This window comes from Gekko japonicus, unplaced genomic scaffold (assembly GCF_001447785.1).
Source record: "Gekko japonicus isolate JY-2015 unplaced genomic scaffold, Gekko_japonicus_V1.1 scaffold525, whole genome shotgun sequence".
Classification (NCBI taxonomy): domain Eukaryota; kingdom Metazoa; phylum Chordata; class Lepidosauria; order Squamata; family Gekkonidae; genus Gekko; species Gekko japonicus.
The window spans coordinates 162,747-184,639 of record NW_015163620.1 but is presented as its reverse complement, the minus strand read 5'-3'; the positions used below and the strand labels follow the sequence as shown (position 1 = coordinate 184,639).

General features: G+C 41.9%; 1 protein-coding gene across 1 annotated transcript in view; it reads right to left on the bottom strand.

Moving 5' to 3' along the window:
• OTOGL (otogelin-like) overlaps positions 1-21,893 on the bottom strand; it is a 158,229-nt gene that overhangs the window by 95,732 nt on the left and 40,604 nt on the right. The window contains exons 22-23 of the mRNA XM_015407445.1: positions 18,198-18,305; positions 16,005-16,143 (exon numbers count right to left, since the gene is read on the bottom strand). Coding sequence (XP_015262931.1) covers positions 16,005-16,143; positions 18,198-18,305 — 247 coding nt within the window. The remainder of the gene's footprint in view (positions 1-16,004; positions 16,144-18,197; positions 18,306-21,893) is intronic.

Genomic DNA, 21,893 nt, shown 5'->3' with positions numbered 1-21,893 from the left:
CCACGAGGTAGTGGGCATGAAATTACATCCACATAACATACAGCAACACATGTAAAATGCACACACAGTAACTAAGACCAAAACACTGGTTACACAAAATAACCACTAGACCAAAGTATTGATGTCAATCAGGCCTGTACACTTAGAGGAGCCCACACTCATCAAAGACGATAGCTCTGTACAACCATCCTGCCCTTGGCTGTTGTTATATTAAAGGTGTGTGTCCATGTGTAAACAGAAAACGAAGGGACATTTTGCCCTATGCAGACCAGTGATCCATCTAGTCCAATAAAGTCTACTGTTACTGCCAGTAGCTTTTCAGAGGTCTTTCTTTCCCACCTTTGCTACCCACAATCATTTGAGTGGAAATGGCTGGGATAGTACCTGGGTGCTTAATTGTTCAAAGCACATGCTTCTTACTGAGCTATGGACCCTCAACTTTTGTGAACTGACTCAATGGTGCTATTTTTTTTTAAAAAAAATAGTAGAGAAGCCTCTTGCCTCCTTGTCACTTGCGTATCATCACATTTTATATAACCACTTTCAGGAACGAAGTTGCATTTACCTTTTAAGGTAAAAAAAACAAAGGAGGAAATACCACACTCTGCCTTGAGGAACTAAACTGAGTTCTAGAAAACAAAAACAAAATGTTTTTTCCGTTGCAGGACCAGGTCGTATCTTCCCATTAAATCATCAAAACTAGCCTGTTCTAACTTAGTATCAGTTTCTTTGTGATAGTGTAGTGTTGCTGAGTAACGGAGAAACAGTAACAGAAATCTGGGCAAGGAATCGAAAATGTAGCCGCTATCCTAATTTTTGTAGACTACAATACACCAGGATTTCAATGCTGAAGAAGGAATGGATTCTATTCCCTTCAGATGGAAAATTTAGACTGGTCAAACAAATTGCCATTATTTTATCATTCTGAAGTGTAATGCTAAAATTCTGATTGTAAAAATCACTCGCAGCTAGCCATATTAGCTAACAAAACAGCATGTCTCCAATTTCAACCAAAGAAACAGTAAAATCTTTTAAAATCCCTTTAACCATGGTTTGGACCCTAACCCTTTCTTTTATTTCCATACCACTATTCTCTGTTATGGAGGTGGCATTTCATTTTGACACAAGACACTTCCTGCTTATTACTAGGCTTATTTCAGCACAGGTTATCTGCCCTGGGGCTCACTGCTGTTGGAAAACATGCCACAGAAAAGCCCTGTTGCCACTGCACTTTACTAGCAGCCACATCAACAATGAAGAAACGACCCAACCCATCCTCATGCAGAAAACACCAACGCCTTGCAATAAGCAGAAAGCACCAAGCACCAGAGAAAGACACTTCACAGATCTATGGACATATGAAGCTTCTTGTTGTTGTTCAGTCGCACAGTCGAGTCCGACTCTTCGCGACCCCATGGACAAGATCTCACCAGGCCCTCCTGTTTTCCGCCGTCCTCTGAAGATTGCTCAATTTCATGTTCGTTGCAATTATGACACTATCTAACCATCTCATCCTTTGCCGTCCCCGTCTTCTTTGACCTTCAGTCTTTCCCAGCATCAGGGTCTTCTCCAGTGAGTGCTCCCTTCTCATTTGGTGGCCAAAGTATTTGAGCTTCAGTTTCATTATCTGGCTTTCCAGGGAACAGTCAGGGTTGATTTCTTTTAGGACTGACTGATTTGATCTTGCAGTCCAAGGGACTCTCAAGAGTCTTCTCCAGCACCATAGTTCAAAAGAATCTATTCTTCGGCGCTCAGCCTTCCTTATAGTCCAACTCTCGCAGCCATACATGACTACTAGGAATACCATTGCTTTGACCATGCGGACTTTTGTTGGCAGGGTGATGTCTCTACTTTTTATCATGCTGTTTAGGTTCGCCATCGCTTTCCTCCCAAGGAGCAGGCGTCTTTTAATTTCATGGCTGCTGTCACAGTCTGCGGTGAAGCTACCTCATACTGAATCAGACCACTGATCCATCATGCAGCAGCTCTCCAGAGGCTTAGTCAAAGGTCTTTCACATCACCCGCTACCTGATCTTTTTAACTAGAGATACCAGGGATTGAACTTGGCACTTTCTGCATCCCAAGCAGAGCTCTACCACTGAGCCACACCCCCTTCCCCAATGCCCCTGCAATGGAGAAACAGAACAAAGGCTTAGGACTCAAGTCCAAATCATAAATTGTAATCTTTTTAAAAATCAAAGTCTAATAAAGAATAATTTATCACCACCAACACAATCTTCGACACCATGTTCTTCCTTTTTTCAGCTGGTTATGACATTTGAAATTAGAATGTGAAATAAACTGAAATCTAGTCATACAACTGCATCCTCTACAAAAAAAATATAGACCAATTTTTGTGTATGTTGGACATTCATAAAATCTCATTTTTTATGTTGGGCATTCTGTTTATGAACGAAGTCGAGAGAGAAATTTTTTTGCCTCTCACATAATACTAGAACTAAGGGTCATCCTCAGGGGTCATTTCCTGCAGGAGCGCACAGGAGCGGAGCTCCGATAGTAAAGAGCCCAGGGGGCGGGCACATGCAACAAGCCCCGCCCCCTGCTCCCAGCAGCCCCAGGCCACAATGAGCAAAAAGCAGCCAGGTAAGTTGCAGTGGGTATTGCCTTCTGACACACTTCTGGTGATGTCAGGGGTTGTGGCATATGCAAATAAGTTATGCTAATGAGTTATGCTAATGAGCTCCTGCACCTCTTTTTCTACGAAATGACCCCTGGTCATCCTGTAGTATTAACTGGCAGTGGGGTCAGGACAGACAGGAAGACACATTTCTTCACATAATGTATAAACAAGTTATAGAATTCACTACCACAAGATGTGGTAATTACCATTAGCTTAGCAGCTTTGAAAGACGACAACAAATTCAAGTCAGGCTATCATCTGGGCTGCCAGTCTGTAGGACACCTGTCATGTTGTTTTAGCGAGCTACTCAACAAATTGAACAATTATCACAAACTAAAAGACTACATTCAATAAGCTAAGTTTGTCTTTTACTCTGATATTATTATATAATATTGGTCTATCTTGGTATATAATTAGTATCTTCCAGTTTTTCCAAAAATTTAAAAGCATCTATGAATGCAGAGGAGGCAAATTGTTTTTAGTTGCTATATAGTCACACTAGCCTGCTATCTGTGCTTCGCAACGGTATTTAAGTTCCGCAAATCCAGTTATAATACTGATTATGTGAAGTCTGAAATGTAACATTTGTTGTAGGAATTCTAATGGAGAAGATGGTAGTGTAAGAAATTGAGACATGTGTACTTTTCCCCCTCTCTACTGAAGGACCTCTCTCTAGACCACACTGGTGGTTCTGCCCTCAGGTGCTGGGATCACCAGGCTGCTTGATGAGCTCACTCTGGAGCAGGCCACATAGAACTGTCCGTTTAAGAAGTCATGTGTTAAGTCAACTCCTGCTACCTTCCACAAAAGTGATGGCCTCTCTACTTGTGTTCCTGGATTGTTTTGCTCATATGGAGACTGTGTTGTTCTGAGCACCTCAGAGTGATCTTGCTGGTACTTGGCCTGTGCAGCTCAGAGCACTGCAGGAGTACTATGTGCAAATGTCTTTGCCGCATTCCTAAGTTGCCTCCTCCTTGTAGCATTGGTCAGGGGTCGTTTCATAGAAAAAGAGCTAGGGGAACTCATTAGCATAATTCATTAGCATATGCCACACCCCCTGACATCACCGGAAGTGTGTCATAAGGCCACACCCACCACTCAGTCTTAAAGGTTAGTCTTAAAGGTGCTATTTGTTAGTCTTAAAGGTGCTATTTGAACTCCTGGACTATTTTGCAGCAACAGACTAACACAGCTACCTCGGGGAAGCTCCTGGATGGGGCTGGGAGTCCTTGCGGAGGCCACGTGAAGTTGTCTCGGCCAGGCAGAGGGGGAGGACACCAACTTACCCTCCTGCTTCTTCTTCCTTCTGCAACAGAATGAGGCTGGAAGCAGGGGGCGGCCGGAAGCAGGCGGCAGGGCTTCGTCATGTGCCCCGCCCCCGCACCTCACCCGGGGGAACGACGATCCCCCGTAATCCCCTCCTGAATCGACCTCTGGCGTTGGTGTATCTGGCTCTATGTTTGCCAGGAGCTTTCTTGGGGGCAATAAGAGGTGACAGGTATGAGGGGGAGTTGGTGTGAGGGAGTGGTGATGTGGTGGACATTTCTTCAGGTTCATGAGGGAGGCACACATTGAAATGGCTCCTAGAAATGTCCTTTACTATCTCCCCATAAACATTCATACCCTGCTTCTATACCTGACAGACACCGACCTGTCTGGTGTTGGGGGGGATTGTATTTAAAGGCATCAGGGAGGCTGGGCCAGCAGCAGTGCTAAGGCAATCCTGCTGAGCAAACCTCCCCGGTGGCTGTACGCATCCCTCCTTCTCTCCTATGTCTGACAGGCAGCTGCCTGTCCAGTGTAGGAGGGGGAGGGGGGAGGAGTATTAGAAGCCACTATGGAGGTGGGGCTGCACCTGACAGACATCCGCCTTTTAGATATAGGAGGTGGGGGAGTGTGTTGGAAGCCATCCAACCTCCTCTCCTACACCTGACAGGCAGCTCAGCTGCCTGTCCAGTGTAGGAGGGGGAGGGGGGGGGAGTATTAGAAGCCACTGTGGAGGTGGGGCTGCACCTGACAGACATCCGCCTTTTAGATATAGGAGGTGGGGGAGTGTGTTGGAAGCCATCAGAGAGGCTGGGCCAGCAGCTTTGTTTCACCTCACAGGTGGTTCTTGGCCACTCCTGATTTCCTCAACTGTCATTAGCCGTCTGCAGTCCCCTGTAACTGTTGGGGGTTTTTACCTCAGAACACTGAGCTCTGCAGCTGACCGATCAGAGAGTGGGGGGGGCAGAGAAGCAGCTGCCTGGCAGCCACATAGGAATCAATGGGAGGAGCACATTTTACCCCTTTTGACCCACTTAGGGGTCAAATTTCTAAAAATCCCTTCTTAGTGAGCACCTACGCCATGGTAGGAGCGCTCTCCCCGAATTTGGTGTCTCTAGGTCCAGCGGTTTGGCCTGGGTGTTGATTTTACAGTGAGGGGACTTTCTTTTATATATATAGATGAATAAATACAGGATTACAAATACTAGTGTGAAATATGATGGAAGTAAATCATCCATGTAAATTATGGGTCAAAGTCATGAAATGGGTTACATTTGCAACAAAATACTGGGTATTCAAAACATTAACAAACAGAGGAGCAGGGCCAAAGATACTCTGCCTGGGGCTCCATTTAGTTCCTGGATACGTTTATCAACATTAATCATAATAACTCAATAGATCCTTCACAGTCAGAGGCAATATACCTCTCAGTACTGTAGGGGAGGACAATACAGAAAACGGCATCACTTTCATATGCAGCTCGTGAATTTTCAGAGGCTTCTCCATGTTTGATTAAAGATGAAAAAAGGTAAGCCAAGGAGACTAAATAATTTGAAGACTGCAACATATGAAGTTGCTGATGTTTAAATGTAAACAGCTACTTGTATAGACAGGTCCTAAGTGACTATATGACGAAGGGAGACACACAGAGAGACAATGTATACACATTTCTGTAAGTACCTATAGTATGAGCAGATGCACATCTGTGCATTCAAGATTATTTCTGCACTTAAAAATTTCTGGAGTATTCTCATTCTGTATGTAGGTCAAAATGGGCTTTCACTGATTCCTAAAAGATTCATTTCAAAAGATGTGAATACCCAAGTAATTGAAACTAACCAATTATAAAATATACGAAATAAGGCTTCCTAATTTTTTCCCTAATTTCTATCAAAAATTATTAATGGTGTAATGTGAAGATATTTAATGTATTTTTAAAAGGATACAAACAGTCACCATAAACAGTTGTCTTTTGTGTCATTAATTTCGCTTTGCCCTGCTGAGTATCAGATTTGGCATTTTACTGGGTTATATTACTGCAATTCTTTCCTAATTAAAAACATGATAGTCCCATGATTAAAGTTTGGGAATGCTTAGGTATCCATTTTCAAGTGATACAATCCTTAGCAATGTGCCACCGTAGGTGTCCACGTAGCTTAACAGGTGAAACCACTGTTTATTCTTTTTGCATGTGGCTAGAAACACAATGAAACAGAACTCTCTTACATTAAGGAATATACTTCATACTTAATTTCTGCTGAAAGTCTATAAACACATTTATAAACAGGAGCACTTTTCCTTTCTCAATAATGTGTTTCTTTGTTCTCATAGAGCCAAGGATGATGAAAGAAAGAGAAAGGGTAGGAATACATAAATTAAGCTACGCTTAGAAATACCCTCAAATTTAGTTCTTATAGTTTTTATTACTGTTGTACAAAATGTATTTCTCTAGATCTCTACACATTTCTCTTCTATATTCACTGGGCAGCTCTACACATTACACGTAGTTCTGTGATTATTCTTCAGGATGCTGTTTCTCTCCCCCCCCCCCCCATACACACACAGCAAATTCTGGGGCTGTGATTTGGAGGGAAACATTAGTGGGGGGGGTTGTTTATCCTTTCCACTTGTGCACTTTTCACAATGAAAACCACCAGTAGTCTTACCCATCCTAGGTTAAACTAGTGGAAGTATTTTAGATAGGAAAGCAGCAAGGGGAAAGGGTTCACTCCCTGCGAAAGGCTCCTTTTTATTAAAACAAAAAATGTCCTAAAAACCATGTAGCTACTTTATTTTTTACTCATTTATAACATTTATTAGCTGCCTTTCTACCTGGTAGAAATAAAAGATGGCTTACAATATAAACAAAAGAAAAACCCTCAAAAGACATTAAAAGACACAAATTAAAATCTTCCCCTTTATGCAACAAGCCACAACTATAAATGCAGTTATGTGGAAGATACGTTTCATTGAAATCAGTAGTGATTCCAAGTTTAGTTCTGGCAAAGTCCTCTCAGTAAAGTCCTTGCAGCCACCAGATATATCCATACTTAAACCTTCCCCGCTACATGCCATTTTCTTGATCTGAAACAGCCCTGGGGAGCCACTATTGGCCTCAAGGATTCCTATCTAGCCATTATTATATACATTTCCCCAGTGGGGCAATTAGTGGTTATTCATGGCCATGTTAGATCAGGAAAATGGACTGGGTGGAAGACTTGTCCCTTTTCCCCACAGTACTGATTCAAATGCGGCTCAGGCGGAGATCTGATTAAAAGTCCTTATAGTGGCGACTTGGTAACATGTGAATCAGAATGTTAGGAAATTCTGTACACTACCATGGCTTCTCCTGTTAATTTTGGGTCTTCTACAGTGAAAACAACAGAAAGCTCCTGATAGTTGTCAGGACCTGCCCTGACTTCATGCATACATTCCCATTTGGATTGCAGGACCACTGTTTATTGTTGATGCACAAAAAGATCCATTTCAGTAACTCTCTAGGAAAAGCTCTTCCTGCATTCTTCTCTAGATAGACACAAAGAAAGTCTCAGCTGATCTTATCAGTCCAGGAGTCTAGTAACCTTATCTCCGCAGCTGAGTCTGACAGGTTTGACAAACAGTTGTTACATCTGAAAGTGAAGAGAATTAAAATTTATATCTCTAGTTTTGTGTAAGCTTGTTTGCTTTCCTGGGGAAAGCACTTTTACAGTGAAAAGGAAGCCAATCTATTACATTTTTATCCTGTCTTGCCCCTAAGGAGTTCAGGGGAACTATGTGGTTCAGCTCAATATTTGAATAAAATATTTTACATAAATTATTTTACATATACATAATAGAGTACTTGCTCCTGTTCTCCACTTGCTCCAGCACTGCACCCACATGGTGTAACCCCTAGGATGTTGCAGAGATATGTTAACATGTCAGTGCATCTAAATCATGCAAAGCTTTACAAGACTCAGAAGAGAATCGAGTGTGTGGGGAGACAGAACTTGGAAATACTGACGCTAAGAACTGCTGATAAGCAATGTTCCCTCTAAGCTATGGAGTCCTGTGAGCAAAAATTCTACTTTGTGAGCTACTGCCATTAAAGTTGTGAGCACGTAGTTTGGCTACTGCATAAATTAGTTTGCTCTGGAGCCCTCCTTCCTGAGCTAAGACAAAAATGTGTGAGCCGGAGGCTAAAAAACTGTGAGCTAGCTTAGACTAACTCAGCTTAGAGGGAACACTGCTGATAAGGTAATACAGGTAAGACCCTGGTTAAGAGGACAGTCAAATTCCTGACCACCTATCATAATACTAAGGGTCAAAAAGGCTGGAGCTGGGTGAGGAATGTTTCTTTTTTACAGGGTCTATTATAATATCTGAATAGCTGTATTTCTTTTAACAGGAGCTACAATGCATCTTTTACAATACTTGCCATTGCTCTAATCCTTGTGCTGTCTGTTTCTGGGACAGAGTCTGCTTGCTAATTGGCACAATTTGAAAGAAACACTGAAAAGCAGAACTGATTTAGTTGCAGAATAGTTTAATGGATTGAAGAAGGTAAACTGATCTGGAATGGCTCATCTGGAGCACGTACAGCCAGAAGAAATCTAATGCCAGCTAGAATTAGACCTTCTGCCTCCTGAAAAAAAGGTTGTTAAAGTAGATAGTCCAGAGAGAAGCCCGTCAGTGGGAAGATGGATGCCCAAGATTAGTTTACGCACTTGCTGAACAGACCATCAGTAAATCCACCCATTTTAAGGGAACTGTACTTGGTAGCATTTTCTGGATTATCGATTTAAAAAATGCTTTCCTTCACTACTTGTGTGAAATTTTCACAATAACAGAAAGCTCTTTTACTCTGAAAAAGTATATACAAAGCAAATTTCATTGTGCCATAATGGCAGCCATTTCTGAAGTTACTGCTACAGACTACAAAGCCAATCAACACACTTTCTAAAAACATTTGGTGGGCAAGCGGAAAGATGTTGGGTGGGTGTCATGGTACCCATGGGCATCACACTGGGGACTCCTGCTCTAGAAAACTTTTTCCTGTGGTCACGCCGTCTCTAAATATAGTTCAAACACAATATCAAACTGTATTTTGCAAACCAGCTTCAAAGCTACTGTTTGAGATTCTGGTTTGATGATCTGCCTCAAACTATGCCTTTTTATGATGCCCAGAGCCCATTTGCCCTGTGCCATGAGCTCCATTTTTGAGACAGTTGCAAAAGCAGGTCTAAGAGAAGGCATTAAAACAACTACATTAGATAAATTGCCAAAGCAGAAAATATAATACAAATGTACAAGCACTACAAACACAACAGAATTAAATTTTTTAAAAATGAAAAAGCTGTAAGATGCCTGAAGACTATCCAGTCCAACTCCCAGCACCATGCAGGATGACCTGAAGCATCCCTGACAAATAATCATCCAACCTCCAATTAAACATCTCCAAGGAGGAAGAATCCACAACATCCCTGGGCAACTGATTTCACCACTTAACTGCCCTTAACATTAAAAGGCTTTTCCGAATATCTCTTTGAAATCATCCTATCTGTAATTTAAACCTATTGTTATGAGTCCTATCCTCCACTACCAACTGAAACAGCTCCTTTTTTTTTTTTTTTGCTGTTTGTAATGTATTCAGTCCAGACGGTGTGGCACCTGGGGGCTCCACGCAGTCCGGCTAAACCTCGGAGCTTCACTCCCGCGAACAATGGACTAAGCAGATCCTAGCCTGCACCAATCCGAGGGCTAGGCTCCCGGCTGAGAGTCCATGGAACTCTCGGCCACTGTAAATAGCCTATTACAGTGTAGGGGTGTGTTTTGGGATGTGGTTTTCACGGAATATAAGCCGGACTGCGAGCCAGCTAAAGTTGTCTTGTTCTGCACTAATAAACCTATGAGAGCTGTAATCACTCGTCAGACTCAGTACTTTTCACTGTTGAATCACAGCTGACTTAATAGTGACCCCTAGTGAGGCTTTCAAAGCAAGAGACACTTAGAGGTGGTTTGTAATTGCCTGCCTTTGTGTTGCAGACCCCGGTATTCCTTGGTGCTAGTCTGCTAGGGTTGGTAGTCTCCAGGTGCGGCCTGGAGATCTCCTGCTGTTACAGAGAACAGAGATCAGTTCCCTTGGAGAAAATGACTGTTTTGGAAGGTAGACTCTATAGGGTAGTGTTGTACCCTGCTGAGGTCCCCCCCCCAAATTCACCCTCCCCAGGTTCCACCCCCCAAATCTCCAGATATTTTCTCACCCAGAGCTGGCAACTGACCCTGTTTAGCTTTCGAGATCTGACAAGATCAGGCTAGCCTGAGCTATCCAGGCCAGGGCACAAAGCAACTCCATACCCTCCTCCAAATGACAGCCTTTCAAATACTTAAAAAGAGTATTTTTTGCTCTTCTTCCTCTTCTCCAGGCTGAATATTCCCAGTTCCCACCACCTTTTTTTCATAAGATTTTCTGTTTAGTTCTACATAGCAAAAAATATTTGGTTGGCACGAAGTCACACTGACCTTAAAATATGCCAAATATATGAAGAGCTAGATAAACTGATACCTTTTGAAAACAGCCATTCTCTTCTGAAAGGATTAGTTAACAAACACATTGTATTCTCCATTTTATTAGCTAGAAAAATATGTTTGGAACTCATTTGCCATATCAACTTTTGGTCTGAAGCCCTAATGATAGAAAGGATATGGTGGGTCTTTGAACAATAAAGAACAATAAAGATTATATAACTTCGGATGCTAGTTTGCTGATTGGCTGCAACTAGCTCCTCAGCTTGCTAGCTGTGACAGGATAGCATAATTCTGGTGTAAGGAAGATTTGGGTAGGAGAGGGCTGTTGAACTATTATTCCACTCATTATTTTCTGTCTGTAGTCCTGCCCCCAGCTATTTTACTCTGGGATGCAGTGAACATTTGTCCTGAACCTGGGATGGGAAAAAAGTGGTTGGGGAAAGGATTTCAAGGAAAAAGCAACAGTAAGCAGTAAGCATCTCTTCTTTTCTTCAATTTAATCATACCCTCCTCTACTTTTGCAGGTCTTTGGCAGCAATCTGAGTTCCCATATCCAAGTCTGCTGCCTAATGTTTAGTTCCTAGAACTCAGTGGAGTTTTTGCCTGCCTTGTTATCAAAAGACGAACTACACACAATAAAGGCCTATTTGGTCACATGGCTACCCATATATTTTAAAGTGGGGAGATATGTGATTTTGTTTTACTTACCAAACAGTACGTAGGTTAAAGGGAACCAATTCCTGCTTCCTTCCTTGTCCTACTTTTCTACATGCTTTTGTTTGAAGTATTTTTCTCTCATCCTGGTTCTGATATTGGAAGTAAGCTAGGGTGGATGAAAAATGCTTCAAACTGTAGAACTCGGTGAAAGCTTTGAGTAAACTATAAATCCTCTCACCTCAACAAGAATGAAATAACAAAGCTTACAGAAACCTACTGAGAAGGAAATCAAAACTGTTCAGTCAAAAATGAAATTAGCCAGACATAACACCCTCACACCTCAACAAAGTCAGTTTAGGAGCAATATATGCTTTCCTCAGGAAGGCATGCCACACTTCACTGCTGTAGCCCAGAGGTGGTGCCTTACTCACAGGTAGCCTTAAATAGCAGAGCACCCCACTTCTAACCTGAACCAGAGACCCACAAACTCAGGTCAAGGAAGGCAATCCTGGTCTGAAACACAGAGCAAGCCAAGGCTCTGCAAAAGGGTTTAATTTTAGGAGACAAAAGGCAGCCCTCCAAGGCAACCACCAACCTCCCCCTCCACCCAACAGAGGTATGCTTATGGAATAACAATGAGTTCCACAGGTAAAGTATCTACATTTCTAAAGGCTATTCAGAGGCCACCTGCAGAATAGCCCTTCTGTCTCTAAAACTTCACCTAGCCCTTTTGTGTGCACCTATGTCTATGTGAGAATTCTTTGTCTCCACAACTGTCTTTCCTGCTTCATCCCTCAGGATACCAAGATAAACCAATCATACATTCAAATGTTTAGTGATCCTTCCTGACACTAATCAAAGATGCATCTCCCACCTCTTGTCTAATCCTGGGAACCTATTCAATTTGCTGTGGCAGGACCATCAGGATGGAGTCATTAAACCCATTCAGCTAGCCACCCAGCACCTGGCTAATCCCACCCTATTGTGAATCCAGACCCTGCCCCTCTGGTACCTCATTGGTGACAGGACGTCCTATTGGCTCTTCACCTGAGACAAGTCCCTCAGGACGCCCCTCATTGGTCCAGATTGTCTTCACCTGGGACAAGTCCCTCAGGACGTCCTATTGGCTTGCATTGTAATCCAAGGTCTATATCCATCCATGCACATTCATCCATCAGTGTGTGCACTCAGGATGGCGCCTATACTTTGAGTACACTCCCAGAGTCTCTTCTTCGGGCCTTCCCATAGCATATAACGCTGGCCATTGGCACTATTCTCTTCAAGGACTTCTGCACATCTGGACATGTAGTATCACTCCATAACTGACCCTTCTGTTCACTATCAATCACCTCTACTTTCTTTGTTCTGTGCTGCTTGCTCTCTTTAAATGTTTAGTGTGCTTGTAATTAGGGAAATTCTTCAATAAAACCTATTTAATTTACTCTTCAGATTTGGAGTCTTCCTACTGTACTGGACCTTGGTATAAACTGATGTGGCGTCCTTGATCCCCTTCTGGCCTCCCCTGCTAATTTCCCCAAACAATGAAGCAGGCCATTGGAGGTAACACTGCCTGAAGGTCCTGTCTCATACAGTGGAAGCATACAAAACAAGACATTAGATGATAGTCCTAGTGTTCAAATTTTCAAATCAAAAGAAATAGTTCTTGTGAGATAGTCCTTGTGGTATTTTGACCCCCAAGTTTTTTTTTAAAGCACTAGGCAGCTAACCAGATATGGTACAAGTGTTCAAAAACTGGAGCTCTATTTATGGCTTGCCCCTATTAATATTGTAGCAGCCACATGCTGGACCAATTGTGGTTTCTTCAGATGAATATTCAAGTATTTCCTGTACTAAGACCTGACATCCTGTCTAGATTGTTACAGCTTGTTCATTCCTATCCGGTATCACTAATCTCAGTCGATTTAGCAGTTCAGTTGTTCTCATATATTCAGATGAAAAGCAGAGATTGCTTGGCCATGGAGGATGATTTATAGCTACAATTGGATTAATACTGTTGGATCTATCTGCAACATTTGACACAGTTGATGATGTTCTAGTGGTTCAACTACAGTAAATACTTGGGATAAAAGGGACAGCCCTTTGCTGGTTTTATTCTTTTCTTGTTTGTAGGAAGCAAAGAATTTCCATAGGAAAGGCAGTATCAGTTGATTGGGATTTGATGTATGGGATACCCCAAGGGTCCATTTTATTTCTAATATTCTTTAACATTTATGCTAAAACTTTGACCAAGACCATCAGGAGCATTGGAGTGGACTGTCAAAAATATGCAGAGGACACTCATATTTACATCTCAACTATATAAGCCTCCAGATGGAGCTGTGAATGTCCTGGGACAGTGTCCTGAGGCTGTGGTCAAGCAGCTGAGAGTAAACAAACTGAAGCTTAATTCAGACAAGACGGAGGTGAAGCTTGTAAAATGGCTGAGTATTTGACTGGTGTTGATCTACCAGGCCTAGTTGGAGTTCAGCTTTCTCTGGTCAGGTTAAGAGCTTGGGAGTGCTTTTGGACCTGGGCTTAAAAGTACATAAACAAGTTAGTGCCATTACTAGGAGTACCTTTCAGTTACACTTTACTCATAAACTGGCCCCTTATTTAGACGCTGCAAACATAAACTTGCTGATCTACACTACTATAATCCCCAGACTGGACTACTGTAGCATGCATTACATGGGGCTGCCTTTGAAGATACCTTTGAAGTGTCACTTTCCTGAGCACTGCCTTCCCAGATCAACAACCAGTTCTGCCAAGAAAGTGCACTATGACATAGTACGAGAATCCGTGGTCTAGAATATAGTCAACATTCTTTCTTTAGAGCCAGGGAAATCCTTCAACAGTCCCTTGCAATCCAAATGCTAAGAACAAATTGGCTATTGTGAAATGGCATATCATCCTCCTTTGGAAAAAGTCACAGTCTGAAAAGGTTTCTTGGTAGGGCTAGCATTGCACCTGTCTAGAAAATAACAAGGCTAGTTCTAATATCATGGATCTACACAGGCAATGTTTTCATCACTTGTGTCATCTTGCTTGTTGGATGAAAGAGGTGCAGGCAACTTGCCATGGATCTTGTTTTTGTGAATGCCAATTTCTCTACTGAACTCCAAATGCCCCCAGCAGAACAGGTAGCTTAATATGGACCACTGTGACATATGACATGGAATTTGCTAATATGCATAAATGCAAAAGGATGGAAAGTCATATGTATATTTGTATGGGAAGACATTCATTATTTATGTGTTTGTATTTATTATTTTTAAAAAGCCAGTAAAGGGCACATGTACACTATAAACCAAAAGCAGTAGAATTGCTAAGACTCCCATCTAAGGATCTCAGGAAATTATGGCTCTCTGTGGGTATAAGAATGGATATTAGACATGTCTTCACTAGCAATCTAAAAGCGCCAATTTCTGCAGTTCCATATGATCCAGCCTGGTTTAAAACTGGTTTAAGTTTGTAAAGTACATAGTCACAAAACCTTTTAAGCTGTGTCAGAGAATATTATTGATATATTTAATTCTCAGCATGGCCCCATCTGTGCCTATTTAAATCTGGAGAGTAGGGCCTTAGACAGACAAGACATATCTGTCTATAAACCTCAGATCTGAAATCTTAAAAAAAAGTTATCCACTCCCAAAAATGACAGAAGCAGCACTTGTAGCTTTAAGACATGAATGCCCTCAGTGGCCATTGATAGGCAACCACAACAGTATTGCCAGATTTCAAGCCTTGGCTTCTGTCAGTAAAATGTAGGGGGAGGAGGCATGAGCCTTTCCAGGCATGTTTTGGCCTTTGAGGGAAGGTGCATCAGGGCCAGGTCCATCAGCAACTACCAGCGACTTGCTATCCAGTAATTTACCCAGGCCCTGCTACTTGCTAATGTTCAACAGCAGCCACCCCATGAAAACCAGTGTGGCATAGTGGTTAGAGTGTCAGGGTTTGGAGGGCCAGGGTAAGATGGCATTTAAAGTAAGCCAACTGGTATTAAACAGACCATGCCCACCAAAAGCTCACCATCCTCATCGTGAAGAATACATTCTGATTCAGAAGCCTTTAAAAGATTTTAAAATTAGAGTTCAAAATGAAATGTGGCAACTTTGTCTTTTTGGCTATAACATGCCATTTCTCTTATATATTTTTTCTATGGATATCTGTTGCTTTTATAAATTATTTATTGAAGTGTCAGTTTTATGCCTGATGCTATATAAACATTCAACTTTAAAGCAATGCCTTGCCCAAAAAGGCTCACAGCATATAATGAACACTGCCATGCTTTGGAAAATGGACAAAAGCATAAGAATTACTTAGTCCATCCAAGTTGGATGTTTTCCACGACAGTGTACCATGGGAAACTAGTACATGCTAAATGCAAAATTATCCCAAGGTAGAGAGAACTGGTCATGTGAACATCTTATTAAGAAACAGAGATGTCATAGGAAGGTTCTGATCAGCATTCCTGTGTATATACAACTGGATGGATACTCGTTTGTGCTCCCAAAAATTGGGGGAGGGGGGAAGAAATCTCTTGCTTTCACAAACATACCCAGGATAAGGAAAGAAGGGGAGATAGCACCACTCACTGGCTCAGATTCTTATACCTTTCTTCCACTTGCATATCACTGTCTTCTGTTGTGGAAATGGACTTTGTTCACCTTGGTCATTCAAACAAGACCAGAGTCCTGAATGAGAAGAAAGCAACTTGTGCCAAAGCACAATGGAGGAAAACACTGAGAGCCACCATGTCTCCTGTTCCTTTTCTTCTCCTTAATCAGATCCAGAACATAAAGCTCACACATATGGAATGTGCAGCCATCACCCACTTTCTACCATTGTATCTTCTTTCAGATGTTGAGCTGACACTCATTGTTTGTTATTGTCAATACGGTTATGTGCATGTTAGAAATCAGAAAGGTCTTACCTTTACCAAATAAACCTGGCAATCACTGACAAAATCATATTCCAGTCCATCAAAGGTGTAATAATGCCGGTCCCCATAGACAGTACAGACAGCAGGACAGGGATAATAAGTACAATTAAATATCCCACGTCGACAAACACTAAGGAAAAAAATAAAATGATTCAAGAACTTTTGAGTAGAAAGCTATTGCAGGTTGGAAACCAAAATGCAACTCTCTTTCCACAAAACGTAAATTAAAGAGAGAATATACATGAGTACAGTTGTTTCATCGTGCTGCTTCTAGCAATCAAGATATGAACATTTTACAAAATCCTGAATAAAGGATTTTCATAATTTTAAAATAATTCTGAATCCAGAGAATAAATACAAATTCAAAATTTCCACGGTATTCTCCATGAATTTTAGTATACACGAGAGTACACATATTTTGAGGTTAAATATTGTGAACACTACAGTCCAAGTTATAGCATATTCAAACATTACAATGCAAGTGGCAAACAGTCTTAGGGCTGAAACAAATGAATTAATTATTGTATGGCATCGTGTGTAGAATAGCCAGGAGATCCTAACATTGTTTTGCAGCCAGAAGTCTAGCTCTAGCGTTATGCACCACTAGGTGGTCAGCTAGACTTGTTTTTAAGGCAAGAGATGTTTCAGAGGTGGTTTGCCATTGCCTGCCTCTGCATCATGACCCTGGTATTCCTTGGAGGTTTCCCTTCCAAATACTAGTCAAGGCCAACTCTGCTTAGTTTCTGAGATCTGAAAGAATCAGGCTAGCCTGGGATATTCCAGGTCAGAACTCAAACAAATGAAACAAAGATCACACATCTCATTCTATTCATAACATGCAAAATTACAGGCTCTTACAGGCTCTGTTTGCCTTGAAGCCATACAAGGAAGGGAGAGGGACTTTAACCATTCAACCTACACTTGATTTTGCTTTTCAGAATTGGTCTCCTTTGTCATTAGAATTTTAAATACCATATTTACTCAAAAGAAAGATGTAAGATGACCCCCCCTTACAAAAGTTATATACCAAGAAAACAACAACATTATATTAAAGGATACAACTGTAACTTGAATGCAAGACGACAGTCGACACACTCTTTTGGGGTACCTGAAAAAGCCTAGTCTTGCATTTCAGTAAATACAGTAGAAAAATTATTGTTTTTAAAGGACACCTCTTTTCTTCTTTAAAATTCTAACAACAAAGCAAGAAGCCTGGTTTCAAATATACCAAATCAAGTAGAGGTATAAGGGTTTACTCTCCTCACTCTTCTGTGCACAGCCCAGATGCAAACTCAGGCTGCAGGAACCTGCAGTTTGCATTTTATAGACCAAACAAGACATGTGATCTTCTTCTCATCTATTTGAGCCCTTAAAGAGGAATCCAAACTGCCAATATCAGGTTCTACAAGCTTTAAAAATGTGGCATTGGAATATTATTTGCTTTATTGTAATGCTATCGTACTTGAGAATGTCATTTATCGCATTATAAAGAGTAAGTAGACTTTTGTAACAAAATTATAATTTAATCTCCATGCACAAACTTAATTAAAAGTAGCATATGCACCTTTTTAATTACTTACTTTATTTACACCCCACCTTCTTTAACAATGAGGGCCCAAAGTGGTTTATATTGTTTTCCTCTCCTCTGTTTTATCCTTACAACAACTGTATGAGAGGTTCAGCTGAGAGCGTGTGACGGGCAAGTTTCCATGGCGCAGCGGGGATTTGAACCTGAGTCCCCCAAATCCTAATCCAATAACCACTATACCATGCTTGGTTTTACTATCTGACCTATGTCAGGACTATATCAATGTATAGCCTTGAGAAAGATCAAGATAGGTAGCCATCTTAGCAATCTAATCAATCTGACGAAGTGAGCAGTGACTCATGAAAGCTCATATCCTGCCACAAATTTTGTTAGTCTTTAAGGTGCAGCTGGACTCTTAGCCTTAAGAAAGACAGACAGAATATAGGACCAGCAGCCATTATTTTATATGCTATTTGGTTCTATTTTCAAACTTATTTTAATTTTTTCTTGATTTATTACTTGAACTTCTTTCTTATTCAATTATTGCATTACATATTTCACTGAAAGCTAATGTGATCCCATAAAATAATGTTTAATACAAAAATTCGCTCTGTCGTTACAAACTAATACTTTGATAATGAAGTAAAATTACTCACCATGTATAACAAGGTGTAGCTATTATTTCTCCTGACATATATTCCCAATCTTTCCACGTACATGGACAGCTATCAGGGACATAGCATTTTCCTTTATGTTCTGCCATTCTTCAAAACAACAAGATTCATTTAAAACAGAAAATTCTCTATAGGAATTCATGACTATCTTTCCGTTAAAGTAGTGGCACAGATTAGACTAGCCCCTGCTAGCTGCAGCCTGAATAGCAGGAAATACTAAACTTATCACTACCTGATATAATTAATCCGTGATGATCTTATATAAATTGTCCTCTATAATGTAACAAAAAGTACACTGTGACATTTTGTATGTTCCAGGAAGATAACTAAGGCTAGGAATCTAAGCTAAGAGGGTGGATTGTAACTCTTTCCTACCACTCCTGTAATCAAAGTTTATTCAGTTATTTTATTTATTTTTTATACCCCAGCTTTCATGTTGGCTCAAGTCTGAAGTATTACCCCAGTCTAAGTAGCCTTCCTCTGACTTAAAGGTCTGTTCCTACAATGGGAGAGCAAATTAAGGCAAAAACAGGCTACTTAGAGCTGCTGGATCCATTCCAATACTTTACTTACTTATTAAAACATTAATATCCCACCTCTCCTCTTGGCTCAAGGCAGCTTAAAATAATAGTTAAAACATATTCTGCTAAAAGCAAAAAATAAAATAGTAAACCCCAAATCTCTTTCCCCCCCCTCCCTTCTTAAAAGATGTCTGCCATACAGACCCCCTTAAAAGCCATGGGAAACAGGCAGCCCTTGCAGTGCCTCCTGAAAATTTCCAAGGAGGGGGCCCCTCTTGTCTTCAGGGAGCTGGAGCCACAATGGAAAAGACATAGGCTCTGGTCGATGCCAGATCGGCCACCCTAAGTGGTGGGATAGTCAACAAACAGCTGCCTGACAACTGTAATTGGCACACAGAAATATACAGAAGGAGACAGGCCTTCAAATATGGAGGACCCAGGTTGTGAAGGGCTTTAAAGGTCATGAACAGAACCTTGAATTGAATCTGGAAACAGCCTGGTAACCAATGTAGCTGTTTCAAAATGGGCAACAGATGTTCCCGGCAGCAAGCCCCTAACCATAGTGGGGCTGCCATATTTTGAACCAGTTGTAGTTTCCGGGTTGTCTTCAAAGGCAGAAGCATGGATTAACGTGGCCAGATCAGCTGAGTCTAGGTAAAGAGAGAGTTGGTGAATCAGAAACAGCTGATAGATCTGAGTGTCATCTCCATATTGATGACACCCAACCCCAAAACCCTGGACAATCACACTCTGTGACCTCATATATACATTAAAGAGCATGGGTGGCAGAAGAGAACCCTGTGGCACTCCACATGATAAATTCCACCCAGTTGACTCTGCACCTCCAGTGGACACTTTGTGTCCAATCAGACAGAAAAGAGTGAAACCACCAAAGGGCTATGCCATTAATACCAACTCCATATTCAAACAGGTGGATAAGAATGGAGTGGTCAGCTGAGCCAAAGACCACTGAGAGGGCCAACTGTATCGACAGGGAAGATTGTCCCCTGTTCAACTTAAAACCAGTACAATTAATTCAGTAGCAAACCCAGGCCTGAAGCCAGATTGAAATGAGTCAAGGGCAGATGTGTCATCCAGAAAACCCTGGAGTCATCACACTCCCCAAGGACTCCATCAGCATCCATAGATAGGATCAATCTGAAACTATACATATCAAAAGGACAAGCATAAGCTTCTGACACCTCAGGAACCAGATTTGCAGTCAGCCTTGATTACTGTAACTCACTCTACACAGGGCTACCCTTGAGAATGATCCAGAAGGTACAACTGGTCCAGAATGCAGCGGCCCGGGTCCTTACAGGGACACCATTAACTGTACACATTCAACCTGTGCTCCACCAGCTGCACTGGCTCCTGATAGAGTACCGGGTCAGGTTCAAGGTTTTGGTTTTTACCTTTAAAGCCCTAAATGGTCAGGGACCAATGTATCTGTGGGACCACCTCTCCTGGTATGTCCCCTGGAGAGCATTGCACTCAGGAGAACAAAATCTGCTGGAACTTCCTGCCTCACAGAGTGTCTGGCTGTCCTCAACCAGAGCCAGGGCTTTCTTAGCCCTAGCTCCAACATGGTGGAACTCTCTGCTGAATTATATCAGGGCCCCGCGGGACTTCTTACAGTTCCACAGGGCCTGCAAGGCAGAGATGTTCCACCAAGCATATGGTTGAGAACAGCAGCATTGTTTTAATAGCAATCAGTCAGTTGCCTTTTCACTCTCTCCCCCTGCCATCGGGGCTCAAATTCATACTGTGGCGCCATATAGGTTTTATGTTTTTATGAGTTCTGTATATCGTCTGTATATTCTTTTACAACTTCTGTATTTCATACATGTACCTAGATTAGTAAATTGTTTTTAATGTTCCTTGACGTAAATTTCTGTACACTGCTCTGAGTCCGCTCTGTGTGGAGGGTGGTATAAAAGTTTTAACAACAACAACAACCTGGCCTCCAAGTCAGAATGGATGAGAGAGATTTTGTTAATAAAAACCCTTCAAAAAACATCATCGCTGGGGGCTAAGTTTTCACCACCAGCAGGGTGAGACTTGGGTGTTATCAAGTCATGAACTACTTTGAACAATTGGGCTGGATGAGATTCTGCTAACACCCCTGGTAGTAGAGAAGAAAGTCTTCTTCACTGCCATCACCACCACCTTATAGCCCCACAAATGGGCTTTATGAAGTGCTCTGTCTGATTCAGCCCAAGTCTTCTGCCAGTGTTGCTCTAGTCATCTTCCAGTCTGCTTCATATTGCCAAGGTTTTCCAAAGAGCTGAGGGCCTCACAGAACATGGAAGACAGAGCTGCCTGGAAACTAACAGGATCCATTCATCTGCAAGGGTGGACCATCCAAATCTGTCCACCATCCCTACCAGAAGGGAGCAGCAATTTCAGTCACGCCTTCAGAAAATAGTGATCTGACCATGACAAGGGCCAAACCTCCAGCCCCCTAATCAGATCACTGGCAAGATGCTTGGTGCAGAAAAGAAGTCCACCTGATGTCCTTTTTCATGTGTTGGGCCCATTGCAATCAGAGAGAGACTCATGATTGTCATGGCAGCCATGAAATCCTGAACTTGACCCAGTAAGGCAGACAAATGTTTGCTGAATCCCCAAAGACTATAATTCTTGGGGTCCTTAGCACCAAGTCTGACACCACTTCCATCAGCTCAGCCAGAGACCCTGCTGGTAAGCTAGGCAGACGATACACTAGCAGGACCCCTAATCTGTCCCTGGTGCCCAACACAAGATACATACAATCCATGCCAGCCTCTGTTTGCACCAGGTACCTATTGATGGAGAAAGACTCACAGAAATGCTACAGAAATGCTCAAAGCCATGCTACCCCTCCCCCATCTTTCCAAGGTTGGTGAAGGATTTTATAGCCAGCCAGTGTCAGCCGTGTCAAACCACATCAGAGTCATCCAGCCAAGTTTCAGTCAAGCAGGTCAGGTCTACCTGTTCCTCGTGCAACAGATCAGATACTGTTGAGATCTTATTGTTCACAGTTCTGGTATTTCACAACACCAAGGTCGAAGTGGAACTACTTAAAAAAGCCTCCCCAGCCACATTTTGAGGGATGGGATGGAGAGCAGACATATAGCAAACATCATTACATCACCCTGTATGTCTTTCTAGGCCT